General features: G+C 42.4%; 1 protein-coding gene across 1 annotated transcript in view; it reads left to right on the top strand.

The window, feature by feature from the left end:
• Nucleotides 1-23,955, top strand: part of IARS1 (isoleucyl-tRNA synthetase 1) — a 95,586-nt gene that overhangs the window by 59,570 nt on the left and 12,061 nt on the right. Inside the window, exons 20-31 of the mRNA XM_058813121.1 lie at nt 2,235-2,382; nt 5,087-5,207; nt 8,896-8,987; nt 9,719-9,796; nt 10,174-10,295; nt 12,898-13,000; nt 13,127-13,210; nt 17,103-17,277; nt 18,768-18,871; nt 19,154-19,249; nt 19,738-19,914; nt 23,387-23,498. Of these exons, the coding sequence (XP_058669104.1) occupies nt 2,235-2,382; nt 5,087-5,207; nt 8,896-8,987; nt 9,719-9,796; nt 10,174-10,295; nt 12,898-13,000; nt 13,127-13,210; nt 17,103-17,277; nt 18,768-18,871; nt 19,154-19,249; nt 19,738-19,914; nt 23,387-23,498 (1,412 nt within the window). The remainder of the gene's footprint in view (nt 1-2,234; nt 2,383-5,086; nt 5,208-8,895; nt 8,988-9,718; nt 9,797-10,173; nt 10,296-12,897; nt 13,001-13,126; nt 13,211-17,102; nt 17,278-18,767; nt 18,872-19,153; nt 19,250-19,737; nt 19,915-23,386; nt 23,499-23,955) is intronic.

Raw genomic sequence — 23,955 nt, 5'->3', positions numbered from 1 at the left:
CAGTGTACTCATTCTTTAATGTCACATTTATTTATACCTACACCCACACAGAGAGTAAAAAAGCATTGCAGCCTGGGCTCATTTCTGGAAGGAGCTCTGCAATTCAGTTCTCTGCCTTTTGCTGAGGTGCTTGATGTTCTCTGTTTATAGCAAAAGCTACAACTGAGGTTTTTTCCTTGGCACTGTTTCCCTGCAGAGTTACTTCAGCTTTTGCAGTACACAAATATATATGTATATTCTAACTCCAGCTTTGAAGTATTCTCAGCAGTAGCTTGATAAATAGATCAGTGGAAAATATAGATATAAGTTGGTGAAATGAATATGGAATTGAGCAAACAGCAGAAATAACAGCACAGTAAATTTAACAACTCAACTTGAGGCTTTGTGAAATTTGAATCCTGAGTGAAATCTTTTAGAAAGGCCAAACCAGTTACATTTCAATATTGCTGAGACCTGGGCTGGTGACCTGTCCAAGCTGAGCTGTGTCAGAAGGAATTTGCTGGTCCTGGTATTTCCAGCCTTTGCTTTCCTCTGTGCTGGGTGAGGATTGCTGTTAGAAGGGAGCAGTTGCATCCTCCTCTCAACCTGGTCTTCAAATGCAAGAGCAATAATGCAACAAGCTGCTGGTTTGAGGGGTGAAGAGATAATTCACTTTTTTCTCATGCATTGTCAGCAAACTCAGTAACACTGGCTTGATCTGAGGAAGATTTTATTTCTGCCCAGTGGGTAACTGAATGGCTGTAACTAAACTGATGGAACTCTGGTTTTTCTGTGGACCTTATTTCTCTGTCCATACAATAAATGGATCTTTGAATTAGAGTAATTGAGGAAATTGCTCTTCTTGTAACATTTACATATTGTAAGGCAGGGTAGGGCTGCTTTATTAAAACAACAACCCTCCCCAAAAAAAACCAAAGCTACATCACCACCAAACTGTAGCACATAAATAATCGTGGTAGAAGGAAGGTGTGGTTTAAGGACAGACCTAAACTCCAGTTTCATTTAAGGACTTACTATTCATTGCCATTAATTGTTCTGTTCTTGTGTAAATTTATAATTTGAATTCAGGTATGAATTCACTTGGGTGATCTTTGGGGTCTGTTCCCACCCAAACCATTCTATGAATCTGTGTTAAAAAATGTAAAAAATGTTGTTGGTTTTTATTTTTCAATATTTTTAATTTTTTTTTTAATCCAGTACTGAAAAAGCCCATTTCTGTGCTGCATTACTGTCTGTTTATTCTGGCAGCTCTATTTTTATCTATTAGTTTTAATGCAAGAATCCCTCTCTCCTGAAGAATTTATGGTCTGGTATTCTTGAATGTGCTGTGTCAAACCCCATTAAGATTTTAAAGCCTCTTAAAGGAAGTGCCTGTAAAGTTATATTAGTTTAGAATCATGACTTTAAAAGTTTAAAAATGTGAGAAAATGGGTTAATAAATTTGGATTGAAAAATGCCATAATCTTTAAAACGAAAAAATGTTTGGTTTGGTTTTCATATTTGGAAAATTAAATGAAATGTGTCTAAATCAAGCTTGGGTTCACGTTTTTCTGACACCTGAGTAAGGCTTGGTTTCTCTTTGATTGAACTTGATAGATTCCAGTTTATTTCTGAAGACAGAATGTTTATTTGGGGAAGAAGGTGGGATTTTTTTTATTTTTTAACTGAGAGGCAGCAAAGAAGCTGAGGGACATTTCTGTCCCTTGTATCAGTAGTTGGTGTCACCTGGATCCTCTGCTTTGGTCCCTCAGAGCTGCCTTTGGATACAAGATTTGTATTGCAGGAGGTACAGCCTTTGTTCCCTTCTGGGGCTGTCCTTGAAAATGTTGATTTCTGGTCTTTTCCTTGGATCTGCCTGGTTTGTTTTGCTCCTTAGTTCTGCCAAAGTTTTTCATAATTGAGGAGGTGAATAGGATTGAATAGAAAGAAAGATACTAGTGGTTAAGGAATTCAAAATATTACCACAACAATCCTAAAGATGAGCCACACAACCTCTGCTTGTTTTACACTGTGATGGCACCTGAGCATGTGTTAGCACAGAGAGTGAAAAAGAAAATTTCAATTCAAATTCTGTGTGCAGCATCTTAGAAAAACTCCTGCAGCAGTTACTAGTAAATGGTTTTATGTTCAGTTTGTTACATGCCTACAGTACACCCATCTTTGGAGTTTTTCCTGTGAAACCCTATCAGTATTTGCAGATTTAAGCTTTGAACTATTGTGCTCTTATTTTGCAGGTTGTACCTGATCAATTCTCCCGTGGTAAGAGCAGAAAATCTGAGGTTTAAGGAGGAGGGGGTGAGGGATATCCTGAAGGATGTGTTCCTGCCCTGGTACAACGCCTATCGCTTCCTGGTGCAGAACGTGCAGGTCCTGCAGCACAAGGTACGGGGCAGGGCTCAGGGCAGGGGACTCTGGAGTCACCATGGCAGGGAAATTCTGGGCTCTGCTCCTTCAGGGCTCAGGGAATCACCATGGCAGGGAAATTCACATTGGGAGGGAGGTCTGGGCTCTGGAGGTCATCTGGTCTTTACTCCTTGATCTGAGTTAAATCAGACTGTTTATTATACTTGCTCCTAATCTGTTATTTGCTCATTGTACCACGCTTTATAAAGTTGTAACCACCTGCATCTTTGTATTCTTGACCAAGCTTATTAAATAGAAAGGAGGAGAGGAAAGTGAGGGACTGCCAAGACATGACAGCTCTCATTTCTCAGATCAGAGTGCTGTTGAGTCCCTTTTATTTCACATCTGTGGGATGCTGCTGCTGCATTCAGACTTGTGAAATAGGAGTTCCAGACCTGGTGTTTGTGGGGTCAGGGCACACTGAGCAATTACCTGCTGCTCCTCACCCCTGGGAACACCAGTTAAAGCTGCGTGTGCTTCAGGGGATCCTCCTGAGATGTCCCTGCTGAACATGGGTGGGTTCCCACTGATCCTGCCTTAGAGCTGCTGCTTTTTTCTTGCTGTTCCCTGTGTGGTGTGGCCAGCACAGCTCCTGTCCAGCAGCATCTGTCACTTGGGCTGCAGGTTCCTCTGCACTGAGAGCAGTGCTCAGCACCACACACACTGTGCAGAACTGCAAATCAGTCAGCAAAGTTATTTGCAGTAGTGGCTGCTGTGACAGTTTTTTGAGCTAACTCATTTACAGGAACTTTAATTATGAATCTGCATTAAAATGCTTAACTTGGGAATACTCAGTCCTGAATACATTAGCCACAGCAAGGAGATTGTCTTCTGTAATATGACAGTAATTTTTTAAAAAGTTATATTTAAATGCAACTTAGAAAAAAGATTCAGAAATGGAATGGAAAGAAAGGCAAATCACAAAAGCAATAATGCTTTAGACTTGTAGATTACATTTGAAGTCTGCTAAAAATGCTGGATGAGTGACAGGAGTTTCTACACTTTGAGTGTGGAAGCAAGATTAAAATTTCTTTCTTATAGTAATTTTTCATTAAAATTGAAGATTTGATGTGTATTTTGTACAGTTTCTATTGAAACCAATTTTAGTCTTTTAGCTGAAATTAATGACAGCAGGTTTAGTGCAGACTTTTATGGGAGAGTGGGAGCTGAATGAAGAGTCCAAACCTTGCACTTGCTGTGCCAGCCTGGGCACTGTGGAGCTGCCATTTGAATCAATAAAGGCAGCTCAAGTCACAAATCAGTACAGTAAACAGCTGACTTAAACTATTGGATTTATCTGTTTCAGCAACCTCTTTGGGGAAGAAAGTTTGCTAACTCCAGATCCTATTATTCAACAAGTCTTATTTTCAGGATCCCTAGACAGCATTCATCAGACAAATTTAGATGTTACCCCCAAAATACACCTGTTTATCCTGTGTGACCTTTGAATTGTCTAAAGTGACCTTTATAGCTTTTTGCTGTGATCCCATTAAGTCTTGCAGTCAGCTCAGTTGGGGATGGAAAACCCCAGTGGAAAATCCAGGTACTTGAGGAGATAGGTTTGGTAATTCAGTATTTTCAGGATTTTCTCTTTCTAAATAGTGAAATCCTTCCTATGCACCATATTAGGCAAAAGAATGTGCTATTGGATGTGATAATGCTTAAATTAGATTTCATTAGGTTTAAGCAACTTCATTGTGTTCTGCTTCCTGCAAGAGTGCAAGTAAAATCCCAGTGTCCTGGATCAGGTATAATAATGATTTAATGCTTACTGTGATTCCCCCTTTAATTGTAGTTGGTTAATGACTGCTGACCTCACACTGGGATTGTTCCTCTTCTGCATTTCTTTCCTATGAATCTTCTTCTTTGTACTGTGAAAGTGCATCTGTAGGATCTGGGTTTAATAATCCAGACAGATTTTTTCATCTGGACTCTGAGGGAAGGGAAAGTCTGAAGGCTTTTAAAACCAGCTATTAAATACTGTTTGTTAATTAAAAAAAAAAAAAAAAAAAAAAAAAAAAAAAAAAAAAAAACAAAAAACCAAAACCTGTTTCCAACCTGTTGTAAGAATGTGGGAAGGAGTCAGACATGGTCCTGCTTGCAAAGCCCTGCAGAACCAGCGAGGTGATGCCATTTCTCAGATGGCTGCAAACATCAGTGCTCTGGAAAGCAGCAGAAATGCCCTGTGTGCATGTTGGATGCTAAAATTTCCACCTGTTTTTTCAGGTTGCTTCATTCATCTGTTTTTCAGTGTGTTGAGATTGTCCCATGTTCTTAAAAAAGTAATGGTCTTGTTTCTAGGCCTGCTCTCCAAACAGAATCCATCTGCTCAGTGAATTCCTTAGAAATGCCTCAGACCCTCCTGGATGAAGGAGCTGTGTAAATTCCAGGATCCTGGCCTGTGTCTGGAGCCTGGGAAAGGTTTGGTGCTGCTTTTTATCTGCTTTAACAGCCCAAATCACCAGCCTCCTTTGCAGTTAAAGGTGCTGGAGAGGCAGCAGTGAGACACAGGTTTTGCACAGCTCCTCTTACATAGCTGTGTCTGGAATTTAATGTTTGCTGCTGGGAAACCAGTGGAACCCAGGGAAGATGCCAAAGTACTGCTAGCTGACAGGTAATTGGATACAGAGGTTTGATTATATACCCTGATGACTTGGAAATTTGCTTTGTGTTTTGATGATAGGATGAGGGAAGAGAATTCCTTTACAATGAGAACACAGTTAAGGAGAGCAATAACATCATGGATAAATGGATTCTTTCTTTCACCCAGTCCCTCATCCAGTTCTTCAAAGCTGAAATGGCAGGTATGCATTTTTGCTCAGGGGGTCTGGGGGTGTTTCATGTTGGTTTGCAGAACTTGTCTTTCCATACAGAGATTCCCAAATTCTGTGAGAGTCTTTGATAAAAGGAAGGAAATCTTTAACCAGCTGCAATAATCCATGGAATGCTTCTTTCATGGGTGTGAAGTCTGATTTTGCTATGCTTGTTCATGAGATTTCAAAAAATGATGAAGCTTTTTTTGTCACAGCTAATCCTGTGAGCTCAGGGATGGAGCTTGTTGCTGTAACGACGTCTGCAGTGCTTGGAGCAATTAATAATTTTATAATAGTCACTGAAAGACAGCACTGAAAAGGAAGCCAAATAGAATTTGGAGAAGCTGTAAAAAAAGGGATAAAATGGGCAGTGCTGAAGTCAGCTGAATAAAATAATTTTGATGGGTACATGAGCACTGGCAATAAATTCTTCCATGGTGTGGTTCCATGGAGAGGGTTTCTTTGGAATCATGCTGTGGGAATCTGTGCAGCAGAGTGGATGGCATTAGGATAGCTGTAAGAAGATACTGTGCAGGTTTTTTTCCTTTATGATGTTTTTTTCATCATCCCATACCTCTTGATGCTCACATTCCATTGGGACACTTAATTGCAAAGAGGAGATGCTGCAAGAACCCCCTGAAGTAGCTGAGAAACCTGCAGATGGGATTTGAAGAGGTTTTGGTGCATTTGAGGGCAGTGGAAGCCCAGCTATTGGAGAGAAGGTGGCTTTGGCCATTGTCACTCCTGTTCATGAATAAACAAATAACCCCCTCAATACCTGTGATCTTAAGTTGCCCCCAGAAGAATTTTTTAGCAGCCTTGGGCTTGGGAAGGAAGGTGTTAAGTGGGATAACAGGCAATAAGGAAATTTCTGATTGGCACATGTGAGTTCAGCAGGACACAGGACAGTCCTGCACTGTCCTGATCTCTTGTTGTCCCCCTGGCTGGTGTGATGGTCACTGTCACCAGGAGCAGAGCAGTTTATCTGACTGTGACAGGGGAACCAGCTCATTGGTACCTGCAGAATTCACTGAGCTCATCTAAGAACATTTCATTAAAGGAGGAAGGAATCCTCAAGCTACCCAGCCTAGCAATATGATAAAAGCTGGCTCTCATTGATGGAAATGTGGCTTCTTTTCCTGCAAGTTGTTGTCCTTGAAATTTGATGGTGGTTTGTGTTGAGCTTCAAGTGTTGCCAAGCAGAAATAAGCAGAGCCTATGCAAGTTTATGTGCTGCTTGTGAACAGAAAATAACTCTGAGGGACAGCAGAAAATTCATTTGTGAGTTTTTGAACCTGGGATCTTGGATCAGTGCATAGTTTAAACATACATAGTTTGTAGGAAGGTGAATATGGGGGTAGAAACCTGAATTACCTGCTCTGGATTTCTGAGAGGAAGATGAAGCTGAGAAAAAGAGATGTGTCAGTGGCCATCTTTATAAAATAAGATCCTTCCAAGGGGAGCAAAGAGTTTCTGCTGGAAAATGGCAATGCCAAGACTTCCAAGACAATAGTGTTGGTAGGAAATACTGTTTTCTTGTGTTAGATGAAGATAACATCCTGTGCTCAGCAAATGAGTGGCAGTCTCATGTGGAAGGGATTAATAAACAGAATTTTTCAATTTATTTTTCTGCATAAACTGTGGATTCAGTCAGGCAGATTTTAATGAGATGAAGTGAATTTGTGTACTGTGACATGATACTCTAATCTCTTTTGCAAACCTATTTTGGGATTTATTTTTTTTTGAAAATATTTTCTACTTTGTATCACTTCAAGTAGGAAAAATGTTAGGGAGAGACAAGGAAAGATTACAATGGTGACTGATACTATCAAATGCTCAATAAATGAGATAAATAAAAATATAAATTCCTGTAGCTGGAGGTCATGGGGTGTAAGAACACACAGGTTTGAACCTGGCAGTGCTGAGGAGACCCCAGTGACCAGGGAAATGCTGCAGCTGGGCTCTGCCTCTTCCATTTCATCCAGTGTCTTAGAATGGAGCTGAATTTTACACCCAGTTCCTGCCTCTGGAGAAATGCTTCCATTAAGTCCAACTTGTGGTAATTCTGTCCCAGTTTCTGCTGGCACTTGGAGAGGTGGCAGCGTGGGGTCAGTGTGGGATTGACTCCCCTGCAGGGGCTGAGGGGCAGGGAAGGGGCTCAGCCTGTGCCCCCTCCAGCTCTGGGTGCTTGGGAGAGCCTGGAGAAACTCCAGGGAGGGGGAAAAGCTCTGCTGGTCCTGCCTGGGGAGGGCTCTGCCTCCCAGGAGTGTGTGCAGCTGGAGGAGAGGAGACCCAGCCCCATTCCCAATATTCCTGGAAAATGGCACAAGTTACATTGTGTTGAAACCTGATGTGTTTCAGGGGTGTTAAAATTCTGTATTAAAAATTAATAAGCTTTATTAAGCTTTTATTTTCTACTAAAGTACCCAATACAAACACTTATTTTAGTAAAGCATCTTTTCTCCTGATGACTGAAATGAAAAGAAGTCTGTAGTGTCTCAATGTACGTCCATGGCTTTTTCCTGACTCACAAAAAAGTAGATTTCACAATTTGGTCACAGCTGTTGAGAACAGAAATACATTTTTCCAGGCTAATACTGTATTTGTTGTTAAAGATACACTATCCCTGAAGGGTGGGATTTTTGATTGTTTAAAATTTTGTTTATAACAGTCCTCCTAACTGAATAATGCATAGCTAGAAGAAAGGTTAGGATTTTTTAGAAATACAGATTCCCCCATGAATAATGTCTTCCTCACCATGGTGTGAATCTTCTGGGCATTTCCTTTTTAGGTTTAAATCCCTATTCTTTGCCTTTAAAAACACTTCTGCTCTACAAAACACAGTGAAAAGTGTGGTGGAGCTTTTAAAGCCAAGATCCGTTTTACTCAGCAGCTGCTTGATTAATGAAACTGCCTCAGAATGGAGCTCCAGAAGCTCTTGGCTTTTAGGGAAGTTAAATAGAAGGTTTTGCTTAGAAAATTGAGTCCTGTGTAAGGTCTGTCCCCCTTATCCCCCAGTTTTCTCAGGAACAGCTGAAATTTGTTTCCCTGTTGCATAGTGATGTTGGGATGACCTTGGTGCTGGCAGATTTCCATGATTTCATTTACACAGAACTTGAAAATACAGCTCTGTTTATCTCTTACCTCATCAGCCTTGCTGCTACTTCACATTTTAGCTTACCCTGTTACTTAAATAATAGTGAAAAGCTGTAATTAATTCAGGGAGACTTGGTTGAAGTAGGTGTCTCATTTTAAATCAGCTGAGCAAAAGGAGGAAGCGCTGGCAGTAATTAAGAAAATTTTATTTTCTGGTTCTGCAATAATTTCTGTTCAACTTGCAGTGCCTTGGCTGTGTTTGCAGCATGTGCAAAGGGAGGATTTGCCCAATCCCCTGCCATTAATAGTCTCTTATCCACTATCCTCTTTACCAGTCAGAAAAAAGCATAAGGCTCCCATAATGTCTGTTTGTGTGGGATTAGGGAAGCAGTTTGGGAGGGGGGAAAATGTTTGTCTTGAGCATGAGAACAATGCTGTGCATATTCAAAATACAGCTGTAAAATGATCAATATTTAGTCACTTTTTGGAGCTTTCTGCTGTGTTTAACCCCAGGACTGTAGAGGATGATGTGGTTTCTAAGTGAGGAGCTTATTTGACCTGCAGGACCCATTTTCCCTTGCAGCTTACAGGCTGTACACGGTGGTGCCCCGGCTGGTGAAGTTTGTGGATGTTCTGACCAACTGGTACGTCAGAATGAACCGCAGGAGGCTCAAGGTAGGGATCAGTGCTGCACTCCTGCCCTGCTGCAGAGTCCTGGCAGCCCCTGGCAATGGCTTTCATGGCAGCTCCACATAAAATCTTGGCTTGAAATGCTGTCACTTTGTGCCTGAGAGTGGCACCAAAATGAACTGTTCTCTCTCCTCTGTGCTTTGTGGGAAGAACCACCAAAATGCCCAATAATTGTGTTGAACTTGTGTGGTGGTGTTCGCAGGGGTCCCAGAATGAGGGAAGAGATGAGAATCTTGACTCCATGTTTCAGAAGGCTGATTTATTATATTATGATATATATTATATTAAAAGAAAATGATATATTAAAACTATACTAAAAGAATAGAGAAAGGATTTCATCAGAAGGCCAGCTAGGAATGGAATGATAATAAAATCTTGTGACTGACCAGAGTCTGAGACAGCTGGACTGTGATTGGCCATTAATTAAAAACAACCACATGAGACCAATCACAGATGCACCTGCTGCATTCCACAGCAGCAGATAATTATTGTTTACATTTTGTTCCTGAGGTCTCTCAGCTTCTCAGGAGAAAAAATCCTGGCAAAAGGATTTTTCATAAAAGATGTCTGTGACAGACTTGCTCAGTGGAATGGACCTAAGTTAATACAGTTTGGAAAACAAGTGTATTGTAGTAAGACAGGAAACTTTGGAAGCCTATTGAAGTGCATTTCCTGATCCTAAAATGTCTATTTTTCTTGGTGAATTCTTCATTTAGGGCGAGAATGGGACTGAGGACTGCATTATGGCCTTGGAAACTTTGTTTAGTGTCTTATTCTCCATGTGCAGACTCATGGTAAGGGAATTATGCCCCACCCTCAATAACACTTTAAAGCAGTTTATACAAAAGCATCTTTATAGGACAGTTCATTTTCCATCTTACCTTTTCTTTATCTGCCCCATGGTAGTAAAAAGGCCTGTATCACCTTATTTATAAGGACACATCATAATTTCTTCCCTGATGCCCAAAAATAACATTTAAATATCAGGCAGGAGGTAAATAGGTAGTCTGAATTCCATTGTTTATTTCAGTCTGCATTTTGAATAACATCCCAGTTGCAGACACTGTGCAAGCATTGTTTTTGCTGAACTGCCCTTATGTAATTCATGGTATGACTGATTCATAATGTCCAAGCAATAAAGGCAAGCTGGTGATTGAATGCAACATTACAGGCACCATATACTCCATTTATCACTGAGTTGATGTACCAGAATCTGAAAACCCTCATTGATCCAGCCTCGGTCCAGGAGAAGAACACTGACAGCATTCACTACCTCATGCTCCCCCAAGTCAGGTAAGAGGCAGCTCCTAGGTGGCAAAATTGGGATTTGGTTGTTTGTTGGGGGATTTTTGTTAATTTTTGGGGTTTGTGGGTTTGTTGTTGGTTGTTTTTTTTTTTTTAAATTTTGATTTCACAGAACAGTGCTTTCTCACTTTTGTGTTTAAAACTGCATAACAAGAAACCCAACTACTTTATTAATGTAAATATTCCTTTTTCTCTGAAAAACTTTGGGATGCTAGTGAATATGTTCTTTTCTATGAGCACAGAATGTTTATATTTTGATTAAGATCTGATCAATTTTAATCTCTTTGCTGTAGGAGAACATTTTCCTTGCAGTGCTCTTCACACTCCACCCTCAATTTTAGCTGAGAATTTTCCCTCCATATTTAGGCAGTAGATTTGTGTTAGCTTAAAGGACTGGAGATAGGAAGGAAAGTAATTAGGCGGAATGCATGTTCCCAATTCATAATATTTTCTTATGGTGGGCAGATATATCCTTTTTAACTCCTCAAAATGTGTGTTGGCTCAAAGCTGTAGTGCCTCACTGTGAAGGGCCCTGAAGGATCAGAGAGATCACTGCTATTGCAGTGGATTTAATTCCTGCAGCACTGTCTGCTCTGGGTATCTGAAAATAGGAGAAAAACCTTCCCTTCAGCATTGCAGCTCAGTATGAAAACCCTCAAGGACAGGGGACCTGACCTTGGTCCTTGACAGTTTAAAAATTTAAGCCTTCTCTAATGGTGAGTCTTTTTATGGCTTGCTGCATGCTTTGAGGAGGGTGGATGGTCTTTGTGAGAGCTTTAATAGTGAGAGTTACTGCAACAGGGAGCTGGAGATTGGCATCAGGATGGTGCTGATTTTCTGTCCCCCCGGGCAAGTGCTGTGAAGAATGTATAATCAAGGAATGCCACCCTCATCAGGGAGCTGCCAGGATTGGTTTGGGCTCCTGTGGAAGGGAGTCAGGGAAGGATGGGGAGCTGTTTGCAGGGACTCAGTTCAGGCATGGGTGTAGCACGAGCATTTAAAAGTGGCTTAGTCACTCTTCACTGCAGTTAGTGCTGACTTGCTGCTGCAGTGTGCAAATGTGGGATGTGTTTGAGGCTTGCACCACTTTTCTCTGTATTGCATTTTGTTTGGGTTTTTGTCTGTTACTAGTTTGTGGAATTTATTGGATCCCCTGTGTATCAGTTTGAAAAAGCCTTTTCAAATCCAGAATATTGTTGGAGTTTCACCTGGAGTTGCAAGGCACATCACTGCATTTACTTGGAAAGTTTTCTGATACAGCACAAGGACAATATTGTCAATTAATAGGAAGAGAGATTTTTGGATGCAGTTACAGAAAATACCACTTTACCAGTATGGGGAGTGCAGATAAAGCTGAAGGACTTGGGCTTGGCCACATTCACAGCTGAGCTTGACTCAACACCTGTGTTAAACCCCACTGAGGTCCTGCTTGGTTGCTCAGTGTCTGAGCAGATGGATTGCACTAAATTTTGTGGATTTGCATTCAGTCTTTGAAAAATACTCTCGTGTTGTGGCTCTGCAATCTTGTTCAGTGATATTGAAATAGTGTCACATAATCCTGTATGAAGCTTTCTGGGACAAAATATTCCATCTTGTAATTTCCACATTTCCAACTTGTTGGAGGATCATCCTCAGGGACTGGCTTTTGGAAGAACAAAAGCTTCAAAAGAGGTAGAAGCAACTCAAAGCTTTAATGCTGCAATGGGCGTATTTCAGTTGTAAGTTTTGCTTCAGCAGCTCTGTTTTTTCTGGCCAGTCCTTACTGGAGTTGTGGTTTTCATCCCAGTACTTCTGCTCCTTAGATTACAGCAAGTATCTGTGTTCATTTAATTTTATTCATATCTGTCTTTTTAACCAATACCTCTGCTCTTGCTTTGATACCTGAGTGGTTTTAAAGGAGATGCCCAATTAGTGCATCTACTCAACAAATCAGGAGAAACACATTTTCAGAACATTTCACTGCTTGTACATTTGAAACAAGATGTAAATGTCAATTGCCTCAAAAAAAAAAAAAAAAAGGAAAAAAAGGCCAAAAAATTCAAGCCCAATCCTCTCTCCACCCCACCCCCAAAAAAACCCCAAAAGGCAAAAAAACACCCAACCCTGCCTAGCCTCAACATGGAAGGGTGTTAAAAGAGCTCAGAAAGATGTTAAAACTCTAAAACATCAAGCTCAAATATCTGCAGTTTTTGGAAAAGAGGATAAATTGAGATCCAGTGAATTGTTGTTACAGGGAATTCATTGTGGCTATAAGTACCCTCTTTATAATATCTTTCTGCATCTTCTTATGATATTATTAATGTGAATTGTATTTTTTATTGGCTATTACTAGAACAGGTTGTATGAGTCAATCCTCTGCACCTTGTGAGAGGTGCTAACAAAAGATGTAAAAATAGCTCTGCTATTTGTTTTTAGCAAGTTATTTCCTCCTCATCTGCTCCACAAAGACAGAGGAAAAGCCTGATTGCCCCAACCAGGGCATAATTGAGTCTGTTGCAGGAAATGTCAGAGAAAGGGGTAAAATGTTTTGCATCTGCTCAAAGAGATGTGATGAAAATGCATCAATTATAATGTTTCCTTTCTAATCTAGGGAGGATCTCATCGACAAAAAAATTGAAAGTGCCGTTTCTTGTTTGCAGTCTGTGATTGAGCTGGGACGAGTGATCAGAGACAGAAAAACCATCCCAGTCAAGGTTAGAGCTCCTCACATCTCCTGTCAAACCTTGCGAATGTGTAACAGCTTTGTAACTTTGGGATGAACCTGGGGAAACTGAATAGTTAAGTTTCTGTTTTTGGTTTTTTTTTGTTTTTTCCCCCAGTACCCTTTGAAAGAAGTGGTAGTTATCCACCAGGATCCAGAGGCTCTGGAGAACATCAGATCTTTAGAGAAGTATGTACTCGAGGTAAGAACATCATGTTTAAGGGGATTGGGTCTGTTGGTTTCCTGAACAACCTCCCTGTTGATCATATTAACAACTCCCAGGTGAAATGAATTTCCAGGAGAGCTGTAATGAAAGGGGTGGCAGTGGGTCATGTGCCAAAGGCATTCAGTGTTGAGAAATACTTAATCCTACAAACTGGCCACTCTGGACTGAGAGGCTGCTAGAATCTGACCTGTTTGCATTCTTTAAAGCCATGAAATCCATCTTCAAGGGTCAGTGACACAAAATTCTTGTTCTGTTTCCACTGAGCACTAGCACTACAGGATCTGAGGGGTTTTCTCTTGTGCAAATGGTGTGGCCATTTCTGTGCCTTTTCATTATCCTGTGCCTGTTCTTGGCAGCTTAAGGATCCTTTCTTCCCTTCACGGTAACAGCACATCTGCTCATGTGCCTAAAATATGCCATTCTGTTGTGGTTGAGGTTGCCATTGTCAAGGGCAGCTGCTTTACCTTGACAAAGAGAACAAAAATGTGCATCTTCCCAAAGAGGATCAGCTCACCTCACTTGGCTTGGTGAGGGCAGCCATGTCAGTCAGGGAATTCAGGAGATGAAGCACAGGAGGGACTCTGAAACTTGTGTTACATATAACTCCATCAACATGAGCTTTCCCCAAGCCTAAATACACATCTATGAAAATCTCTGAAAATTCTGCTGGGGGAATGAGCACTGGCTCAGGAAGTCACAGCTCAGTGCACAGGACCTCTACATCAGTGCTGTATGCAGCTTGCTTTTAGTTACTGTGGGAGTTAAATGCCCAAGAATTACTAACTAGAGGAATTTTAAATTAAAAAATAGTAATTGATTTGCAAGGGGCACTGTAAAGCTTTTCTGACATGTTAACTTATTGATTATTGCTCTTAGACTTGGCAGTTATGATCCCTTGCTTCAGTATTGCTGTTATTATTAATTATAATAATTTCAATATCCAAATCTCTTCAACAGCAGAATTCTGTGAAATTCAGGCTAATGTCTGTCCCATTTTTTGGATCTGAAAAATGGATTTTAAATTCTAGATAATCCAGTTTTAAGAGACATGAGGTTTGCTTCCTCAAATTACTTCCAAAAGAGTGGTTGCTAGAATTTTTGTCAGCTTCTACAGCTAATGAAAGGTAACAAAAGAAGCTAACAATTTTTAAATTATTACATAATTGGATTGTACATTAGTATGTTTTGATTAGCATTCGTTTCCTCCTGCAGACAAAAGTGTCTCTTCTGGAGAGATGAGTTAAAACAAACTCAGATGCCTTTGTGGAAGCACAAACACAAAGTGCTGTCTATTGTCCTGGTTTTATTATGTGTCTTAAAATTCAACAAGCTGCTGCTGGAGCTTAGAGTGTGTTTTATTGTACTGCATGGCAATCAATCCTGTTGTTTACTGGATGGTGCAGAGCTAAAGAGGTCAGTGATTACAGGCAGGCTGGGCAGCATTGCTTGGGCTGCATTTGCAGCTTTGTTCATCAACCTCCTGCCTATTCAGAGCTTTAGAACCTTCAGTGATTGCCAGGAGTAAATTTGCAGATGCCAGAGGTAATGGGTAAGGAGAATTACACCATTTAATTTCGTGTAGCTGCTGACAAAAGAGTGGGGAAAATATACTTGTCAATTCTTCAGAAATTTCATTCATTGCTTTTGCAGAAAGAGCTGTAGTCTTTGATCTGCAGTGCTCCTCTCTCATCTTCAGAACACAGCAAGTCATTTAAATAAATTGATTTTAATATTAGAACTTGCCAGATTGTAGGGTTGTCATGCAAAAATAGCCAAGCTGATGAAATGAAATAAACCCAGAAGGCTTTTAGCAACTGGACACAGTTGCATTTTATTCATTTCTATTTGAGGCCTTTTACAAGCCTGGGTCAGGACTTTTCTTCCCAGCTGCTTCCAGGGAAAGGTTTTCTCTGTGTAAATTTGACTCTGCACAGTCAGAATCTTGTTTCCATCCAGCCTTTGCATTCCCTCCAACCCCCAGCCCTGTGCAGAGCTGCTGTAAAACAGAAAATTGACTTCTCCATCAAACCCAGGGAGTGAGCCTGTGACAGGGCTGAATTATCTGACAGGAGCTGTGGCTGGAGGGCCCAGCAGTTTTTCATTTCTTACACTATGACATAATGAGTACTTATTTTCCTTTTTAGGCTGCCTGCTTAGAGAGCCCAGCTGAAGCACAGCATTTCTGATATTTCTGTCTCTGTTCTGAGGACTGGCCATAGCTGGGGCACATGGCACCAGCTGAAGGCTCTTACATGTTCAGGCATTCCGTGTTCAGCTCTTCAGCTGGTCATGGGAAGGGCTGGTTGCCTCACTATGTCCCCATGAGACTTGAAAGATGTGTTAAGGAGCTAATTTTGAGTAATTAGGAAGATAAAATTAAGAATTATTTTAAGTCAAAGCTCTGAGACTGGTGTAAACAGACCTAAGATACAGATTTGCCTGTTTTTCTAAGACTCATTCTGGGTTTTTAAATGGATAATATGTGGAAAGAATAATTTCCTAATCTAATTAGTACAGAAAACTTGTCCTGATGGAGTTGGCTTCTCTGATTTATCTAATCAGGCCCAAAGTAATTTTTCAATTTGTGCTATTTTTTGGATTATTATTTCTTTTCCCCCACGAGGTTGTCATTTACAACTCGTGGGCTCATTTCCAGCAGCACCCCATTGAAACCGAATTTCTGAAGTGCATAATTTTCATTAGATTTCCTAAAAGATTTATTAAATAAAATTAGATTCAGTTGTGTTCTTGGCTCCTCATGTCAGTAGGACTTCCTAGGGAATTAGGCTGCAGCTCAGAGGTTGTATTTAAACGTTATTTCTCAATCCAAATGTTTGGCTACTTGCTAGTCCTGTCATGCTGATGCTGCCATTTACTTCTGCTTCCTAAATGCCTTGCTTGTTTGCCAAGTGCACCTGAGGATGCTGTAGGATGGTGATGGGAGCTCTCACCACCATCCAGTGGGCATTAAACACCAAATGCTCCAAGTGCTGGGCAGCCTGGCAGGCAGGACCTGCTGGATTGCAGTGAAATGTTTGTGCAGGTCTGTGCCTCATGTTTTCCAACCCCAGCCATATTATCTCCAAAGAGTTCCAGCCTTGGTCTTTCCTCATGTGAAAACAACTTTGTCCTCTCAATCAGTTGTGTAAAACTTCCCACAGCACCACCATGTTCCCTTCAGATATGGGAACAAAATCTGCATGTGCAGCTCAGAAAAATGGGTACACACCTTCCTGCAGTGTCTGGGGCCCCTCCTAAAGTTCATGCAGGTTTTATAAAGCTGTTTTGGCTGCAGGAGCTTTTCTGAGCAGGGTGGTTTTCTGTGCAGTGAGGAGCTGGAACAAACAGGTAAGGAGGACACAAAATGAGGCCATTTTGTACAACCTCAACCATAAAATGGTTGGTAATGATTTCCTGGCTCTGTGTGTTCTGAAAGGACACAAATTCTGTTCCAACAGAATTTCCTCTCCTGAGCTCTGCCAGGCCACTGCACACAGAGGGAATGGGTTCAGCTCTTGGGCAGCTGTGAGGGGGAAATCAAGAGGGCTGCTGAGTTTCTAAACATAGTAGGGCTGAGATGAGGTGGGTTCGGTGGAAGGCTAGGCCTAGGCTGCTTAGGGCGAAGGCTGGGTAGAAGCTTAGGTGGAGGTTGGACATAAAGAAAGTTAAAGGGGCTGATTAGAGGCGGGAGCTGCCTGTTAATAGCCACACACCCTGGAGGCTGAGGGTGGGGACGGGCTCTGCTGCTGAAGGTGGGCTCAGGGTTGGGTTTGTTTGCTCTCCCAGTTATTCTGTCCATAGAGATAGCCCTGTACAAACCTCTCACGTTGACATCAGGAGCTGATCTGTGTGCTGTGTGTCCCTGCAGGAGCTGAATGTGCGGGCACTGACACTCTCTGCGGACAAGGCCCGGTATGACGTGCGGCTGAGGGCCGAGCCCGAGCACACCGTGCTGGGCCGCCGCCTCAAGGGCGCCTTCAAGCCCGTCATGGCTGCCATCAAGGAGCTCAGCAGCGAGCAGCTGGAGAGGTTCCAGGAGACAGGTCTGTAGTGGGACAGAGCCCTCAGGGGTGGCAGGGTGTCCTTCTGTAGGCTTGCAGAATCATGGAATAATGAGGCTGGAAGAGACCTCTAAGATCATCGAATCCAGCCTGTGCCCTAACACCTCAACTATACTGTAGCACCAAGAACCATGTCCAGTCTTTTTTTAAACACATCCAGAGATGGTGATTCTACCACCTCCCTGGGAAGAGCATTCCAGTACTTTGTTATTCTTTTGGTGAAAAACTTTTTCTTAATATCCAACGTATACCTTCCCTGATGCAGCTTGAGACTGTGTCCTCTGGCTCTGTCAGACACCGACCCCCACCTGCCTTCAACCTCCCTTCAGGGAGTTGTAGAGAGCAATAAGCTCACCTCAAAGCCTCCTCCAGGCTCAACACCCCCAGCTCCTTCAAATGTTCCTCACAGGGTTTGTGTTCCCAGCCCCTCTCCAGCCTCATTGTCCCCTCTGGATGTGCTCAGTGTCCCAAGGTCCTTCCCGAACTGAGGCACCAGAGCTGGGCACAGCACTCAGGGTGTGCCCTCAGCAGTGCCCAGTGCAGGGGCAGAACGGTCTCCCTGCTCCTGCTGGCCTCACCATTCCTGATCCAGGCCAGGATGCCCTTGGCTTAAGGGAGCTTAAGGCCTGCTTCCCTCTTGTTATCCCTCTTCACCTGTTATGAGGAGGAAATTTGTGTTTATTATTTCCATGTTTTTTTGGTTTTTTTTTTTTGCAAAAAAAAAAGTTTAGAAATGATTGTGGACACTGATTTTAAACTGTTCTTCTGTGAATTGTTCCTTCCTGTCAGAGGAGGTTTAGGGTTGATAATAGGAAAAAGTTCTTCCCCAGAGGTGTCGAGCACTGGGCAGATTCTTCAGGGAATGGTCACAGCTCTGAGGCTGCCAGAGCTCCAGGAGAGTTTGGACAGGGTGGAATTGTTGGGATGTCTGTGCAGAATTTGGACCCCGTGATTCCTTGGGTCCCTTCCATCTCAGGATGTTCTCTGATTTTAAGTGCTTCTGTAAAGCCCAGATGAAGCAGAGAACAAGCTTTCTGTGAGATTGAATCAGATTGGAACTGAGTTTTTGTGCAGTAGCTTTTATTCCAAAAGCATTCCTTTGATTCCAGAGTTACAAGTGGGTGTGAATTTTGCAGCTATATCTGTTTAGCAAACTGCTTAAATGGAAGTTTGGAGTTGGTGGGGTATACAGGTTATTTTTAAGTTTTATTCCATTCAGATGGTTCCACACAAACAGTTGCTGAAGTGCCTGTGTTTTAGTGGGCTCTGCTGCCTGGAGAAGTGCTTCTGTGAAAAATGGAAATGTGGGATAATTCACTGCTGCTTACTAGTGCTTAACTGCTGTCTGACTGCATTGCAAATATATACATGGCACATGTTTGAAGGCTGATGCTTGGTTAAAGCTTTCTGAATTTAAAATTGGGGGTTTTACTTGGATGGTAAGAGCTGCTCTCCATCTGCCAACCCTGCAGGCAGCATTGTTGTGGAAGGACACGAGCTCCATGGGGAGGATCTGCGTCTCATGTATCAGATGACAGAGGGATCTGCCCAGTTCGAGGCACACTCCGATGCTCAGGTATGTTATTGGTTATTTCCTCTCTCTCTTTTTTTGATTGAGGGAAGAGTTCCTCAGGAAGCAGTAGGAAAATGGGGAGGTAAAAGCTGGCTTGGGTTTGTTAGTTCAGGTAGCACAGCACATTCCAGGGGTGTGTGAATCCTGGAGCTGTTCGACATTCTCTCCACCGTCATATTTTGTACATGAGGAGCTCTCTAAAGGCATCCTGAGCTCCTGACAATATTACTCCCACCTTGTGTCCAGTTTGTCACCTGTTCATCAATGTTTTGTGCCTTTGCTCAGGTTTTGGTGCTGCTGGATGTGACCCCAGACCAGTCCATGGTGGATGAAGGCGTGGCCCGGGAGGTGATCAACCGCATCCAGAAGCTTCGCAAGAAGGTGAGCACTCAGTGGGGTGGGACAAGGCACTGCCATTCCCTTTCCAGCAGTCTGGGCAGTATGCACAGACTGCATTTTTAATTAAACATGGAGCCCTGTATCATTTACTCCTCATGTATGGCTTTCTGATTGGATTCCCTTACAAGAGCTCTAAAGGATGTGTAGAGAAATAAAACTTGAGGATTTATTTCTGTATAAAATATAACCAGGAAGGATTGTGGCCATGAAAACTCTCCCATGTGTTACTGCATTTAAATTCAGTTCTGTTCATAATTTATTTTCACTATAATGAATATTAATATACTTAATCTTGCCTAAACTCCCATCTTTTAAGATTCTTTATGTTTTTGTACAAGGATTGTTTTCTTCCAAGTCTTTTGTGGAAGCTTTTAACAACTGCTTGATAATTTATTTTTTTTTAACTTGACAAGTATTGCTGTCTTGGTGTGTGGTTTTTCTGTCAGTAATGGTGTCTGTGTGTCCTGCAGAGGAACCTGGTGCCCACAGATGAGATCACAGTGTACTACAGGGCCCTGCCAGAGGGGGAATACCTGGACACTGTCATCCAGCAGCACGCTGAGTTCATTTTTGCCACAATAAAGGCAGACCTGAAGCCTTACCCAGTGCCTACCTCAAGGGAAGTTCTCATCCAGGAAACAACACAAGTAAGGAGGAAAAGCACTGCTTGCATAGTTCATCTTATTTGCTTTTAACCCAACAAGCTGCTCCAATTAAAGAGTAATGGTGTCAATATTTGTTTGTGGGATAGAGCAGATATTGTTTTCTATTTATGACTTTTTGTATTAGTCTTTCTTGGTTTATCCAAGAAAGGAGTTGGTTTCTGTATGCGTGGTGATTTTGAGAATGAAGCTGCTTGGATACCAGAGTAAATAACTAAGGCAGTTGTTTGTCTGAACTTAATACACAGTTATTTGTATTTGGATTAGTGTGTTGTTTGAACAGCCAAAATGTTGTTGCTCTGATTTTCTTAGATTAATAGTCTTTTGTACTAGAACTACTCCTTTGAGGCTGAATTTGGCTTAAGACCAACTTGTTTAATATTTAAGGATGTTTTTTCCTCTGCCCTGTGTTGCTGAAGTTGTCTGTTGTAAAAGTGTAGTTTCATATTTCAAATCAGCAGCAATTTCTGTTGTTTTCTTTGATTGCTGCTTCTGACATACTTGATGATAGTTTTGCCATGGTTTTACTGAAACTTACTCTATTCAAAAGACATTCCTAGCAGAACTGTGAATGAGCTATTCTTCACTATAAATGTCCTGCTGGACCACAAAGATTAATTCACACAAGAGTGTAGGATCCATCAGGCTTGAGATTTGATTTACAGGATGACTGGGAAGGCAGGGAATAGCTGAAAGGAAAGGGCACATTTCATCCATCTTAATAGTGTGTGTAAAGGAAATGTTTTATAGTTATTAATGGCACTTCTGAAGTTGTACAGATTTGAAACAAAGCCCTGTTTGGCCTTTTTCAAAACTATCAGTTTCATCTAGTGACAGACAGGGGGTAAACACTAAGTAAATACTGTGGTTGAGAAATCACTGAAAATCTTTAAGTTTCTTCTAAGTGCTTATTTGATACTTCTGATGGACAGCATCAAATCTGAATTGGACAACATCAAATCTGAATTGGAATGTAAAAGCTGGAAATACAGTGCTGGGAATCACCTGTGTGATTGCCTGCCTCAAATCCCCTGAACCGGAGCTTTAGTGCTGGTCACTGTTGCTTTCCATGAAAACTTTAATGCCTGTGCAAGTATGGCTCCCCCCCACTTATTTTGCTCTTACTGAAATCTAATTTAGTATATTTTAATGAAGAAAACCATTGTGGAAAGATGAGTGTACTGGTTTAGTCATAAACACTGCTCTGTGTGTAGAGAAGAAATCCTCCCCTGCCAGCAGGCACCTGACCTGGTTTTTATGGCTAGAACTGATGGCTGTCATCTAAATGTCAGCAAAAACCAGGCAGTCCTTTCAGTTGTGGAGATGAGGAGCTAGTGTGTGACCCTGGGAGAGGTTTTGGGTCAGGCCATGCATTTGCACAAATGTTGAATTTCAGACAGAGAAAATCTACAGAAATCTTCACTAAATGGCAATGTTCTGGCAGCCAGGTCGGTGGGGTGTTGATAGCTCAGTTCAGAGAAGTGCAGTTGTCTCATTGTGGGCATCCAGCTGAGTGGGCCTCCTGCCACCCTGAAACCTTGGAGGGAGAGGGTTTCACACAAAACCATGAGCAGCGAATTGGGCTTGATGTTCTCTCTGGAGGAGAGAAGGCTCCAGGGAGAGCTCAGAGCCCTTCCAGTGCCTAAAGGGGCTCCAGGAGAGCTGGAGAGGGACTGGGGACAAGGGATGGAGGGACAGGACACAGGGAATGGCTCCCACTGCCAGAGGGCAGGGCTGGATGGGATTTTGGGAAAGGATTGTTCCCTGGGAAGGTGAGGAGGTCCTGACACAGGTTCCCAGAGCAGCTGTGGCTGCCCCTGCATCCCTGGCAGTGCCCAAGCCCAGGCTGGATGGGGTTTGGAGCACCCTGGGACAGTGGGAGGTGTCCCTGCCCATGGCAGGAAGAGTGAAATGAGATGGTCACCAAGGTAAAGCACCTTCCAACCAAGCCACCCTAGGATCCTACACAATGCTGCCAGTCCTGAGGGGGTACAGTCTGTGTGTGGGACATGGAGGCACAGAAGAACAGAAGCAATGCACTTGTTCACTGTTATTTATTTTAAGGAGTCTCAGTTACAGGATCACAGAATGGGTTTGGTTTGGGAGGGACCTTGAAGATTATGTAGTTCCAGCCCTACCATGGACAGGGACAGTAACCCCAGGGAACTCCTTGTGGAGGAGCTCTGTGCCTGCTGCAGCCTTTGCTGTGCCTCTGAACTGTTTGTCACACACTCAGACTTCAGAGTGGATGTTGCAGAGAGAACCAGATGACTGAGATTGCAGTGCCACTGTCAAGTGCTCCTTGGGAGTTGGTGTTCTGGGCCTGCAGAGGTGGATTGCTTAGGGCAGGTGCTTGACTCTGCTCTGCTGCAGCTCCTTTGTCACATCCAGAGCAGTGACATGAGAAAGCCCTTCCTGAGAAATCCTTCATAGGAGTGTGTAAGTTAAGCCAGCTGTGGCAGGATCATTGCATCAAATTTCTGGAAGTTACTCAGAGGAGTAACAGGAATCTGCTTGCTGTTGAATATATGTGAGAATTGGAACAAAAATGAAATGCACTCTGTTCTTTTTATATTTATTGTGATTACATTAAAGTCATTACTTCTGGGAAATTATCCTGGATCAATTTTTGCTACAAGGCTTTAATTCTGAGCTCCTTTCCCAAAGACTTGCTCCAAGCCACAACAACAAAAAAACCAAAGCAGTTTCTCAGAAACTATTGGGGCAGAAAAGTAGGTACTTGAAAAATGAATTTAGAGTTGTTGGTAGAATGGATAAACACAGAATGGCATTTGTTGCTGCATAAGTGTTTTTCCCTACTTTGTAATAGGACTAGAGCAAAGAATGACACTTCCAAATTTGTCTGTCACCCTTTGGACTGTATCTCTTGCCAAAGACCATCTCCAAATTTACAAAACAAAATGGCTTAAATGGTCTTTTTGTACCAGTTATTCATATGAGTGATTTCTGGATCTTTTTTGCAAGATCCGTGTTGGATTCAGGTCTGACAGGGTCACTGGTGCCTCCTGGGGAGACACTCAAAGGCTGGTGGTACCAAGGCAGTGTGACCCAGGGGGTTCTCAGTGCTCCCCCAGGGAGAGTGGGGGCTTCTCCAGGCAGTGACTGAGAGCAGGGCCCTGGTCAGTAACCTGAATTTCTCTGGAAGAGTGTTCCTCTCAGGCAGATTTGCTTTGGGATTGTATTTTGGGAGGGTGTCCTCACTGCTCATCACTTGTGAAAATCAGGCTGTTTGTTCCCTCCTTTCCCGACATGTGGTACAGGCAGATTGATGTCTGAAGCACTGTCACTGAAGGCAGATGTAGGAAAAATCCCTGCTTTATGATAAATCACATTTAGTATAAAGCAATATCTTAGTGTTGTTTATTGAAGGAAAACATTTTGCTGTGTTTGTTTAATAAGCAGTATTGAAATAATGCCAATCTCTGTCTTTCCCCAGCTGAAGGGATCAGAGCTGGAAATCACCCTGGTCAGAGGGGGGGTGTGCCAGCCTGCTGGCCCAGCCTGTGCCTATGTCAACCTCAAAGTTTGTGTCAATGGGACAGAGCAAGGTAGGAATGAACATCCCCAGCTTGCTTTGGCAGGGCTGCTGGGAGGGAGAGTTTGGAAATGGAGTGGTGAAGGCTGGAGCCTGAATTCATTTGAAAGGTGGTGCAGGTGAAATAATTCTTGAAAATAAGTTTATTCAAAGCAAAACCACAGCTGTCCATGATTCCTTCTGAGGGAAACTCTCCTGGGTGCACAGGAGTTGTCACTCCTGCTGCAGGGAGAGTTTGTGTGTCAGTATCTGTGTGGGGTCTGCACTCTCTGGGTTTGGGCTGTGCTTGAGGATTTGTAATCCCTGCTGCAGCTCTGTGCAGGAGGTGAGGCCTGGATGTGGGGAACATTGAAAAGCTCAGATATGAATTCCAGAGATGAAAATCATACTTTAAACCAGATAATGGCCTGACTGTATCTTGGGCAGTGGACATGGGTGCAGTGATGTTGTTACAAGGGTGAGTTAGATAT

This window comes from Ammospiza caudacuta, chromosome 12 (assembly GCF_027887145.1).
Source record: "Ammospiza caudacuta isolate bAmmCau1 chromosome 12, bAmmCau1.pri, whole genome shotgun sequence".
Taxonomy (NCBI): domain Eukaryota; kingdom Metazoa; phylum Chordata; class Aves; order Passeriformes; family Passerellidae; genus Ammospiza; species Ammospiza caudacuta.
The sequence above is the reverse complement of the archived record's forward strand: the minus strand, read 5'-3'. Positions and strand labels throughout refer to the sequence as shown.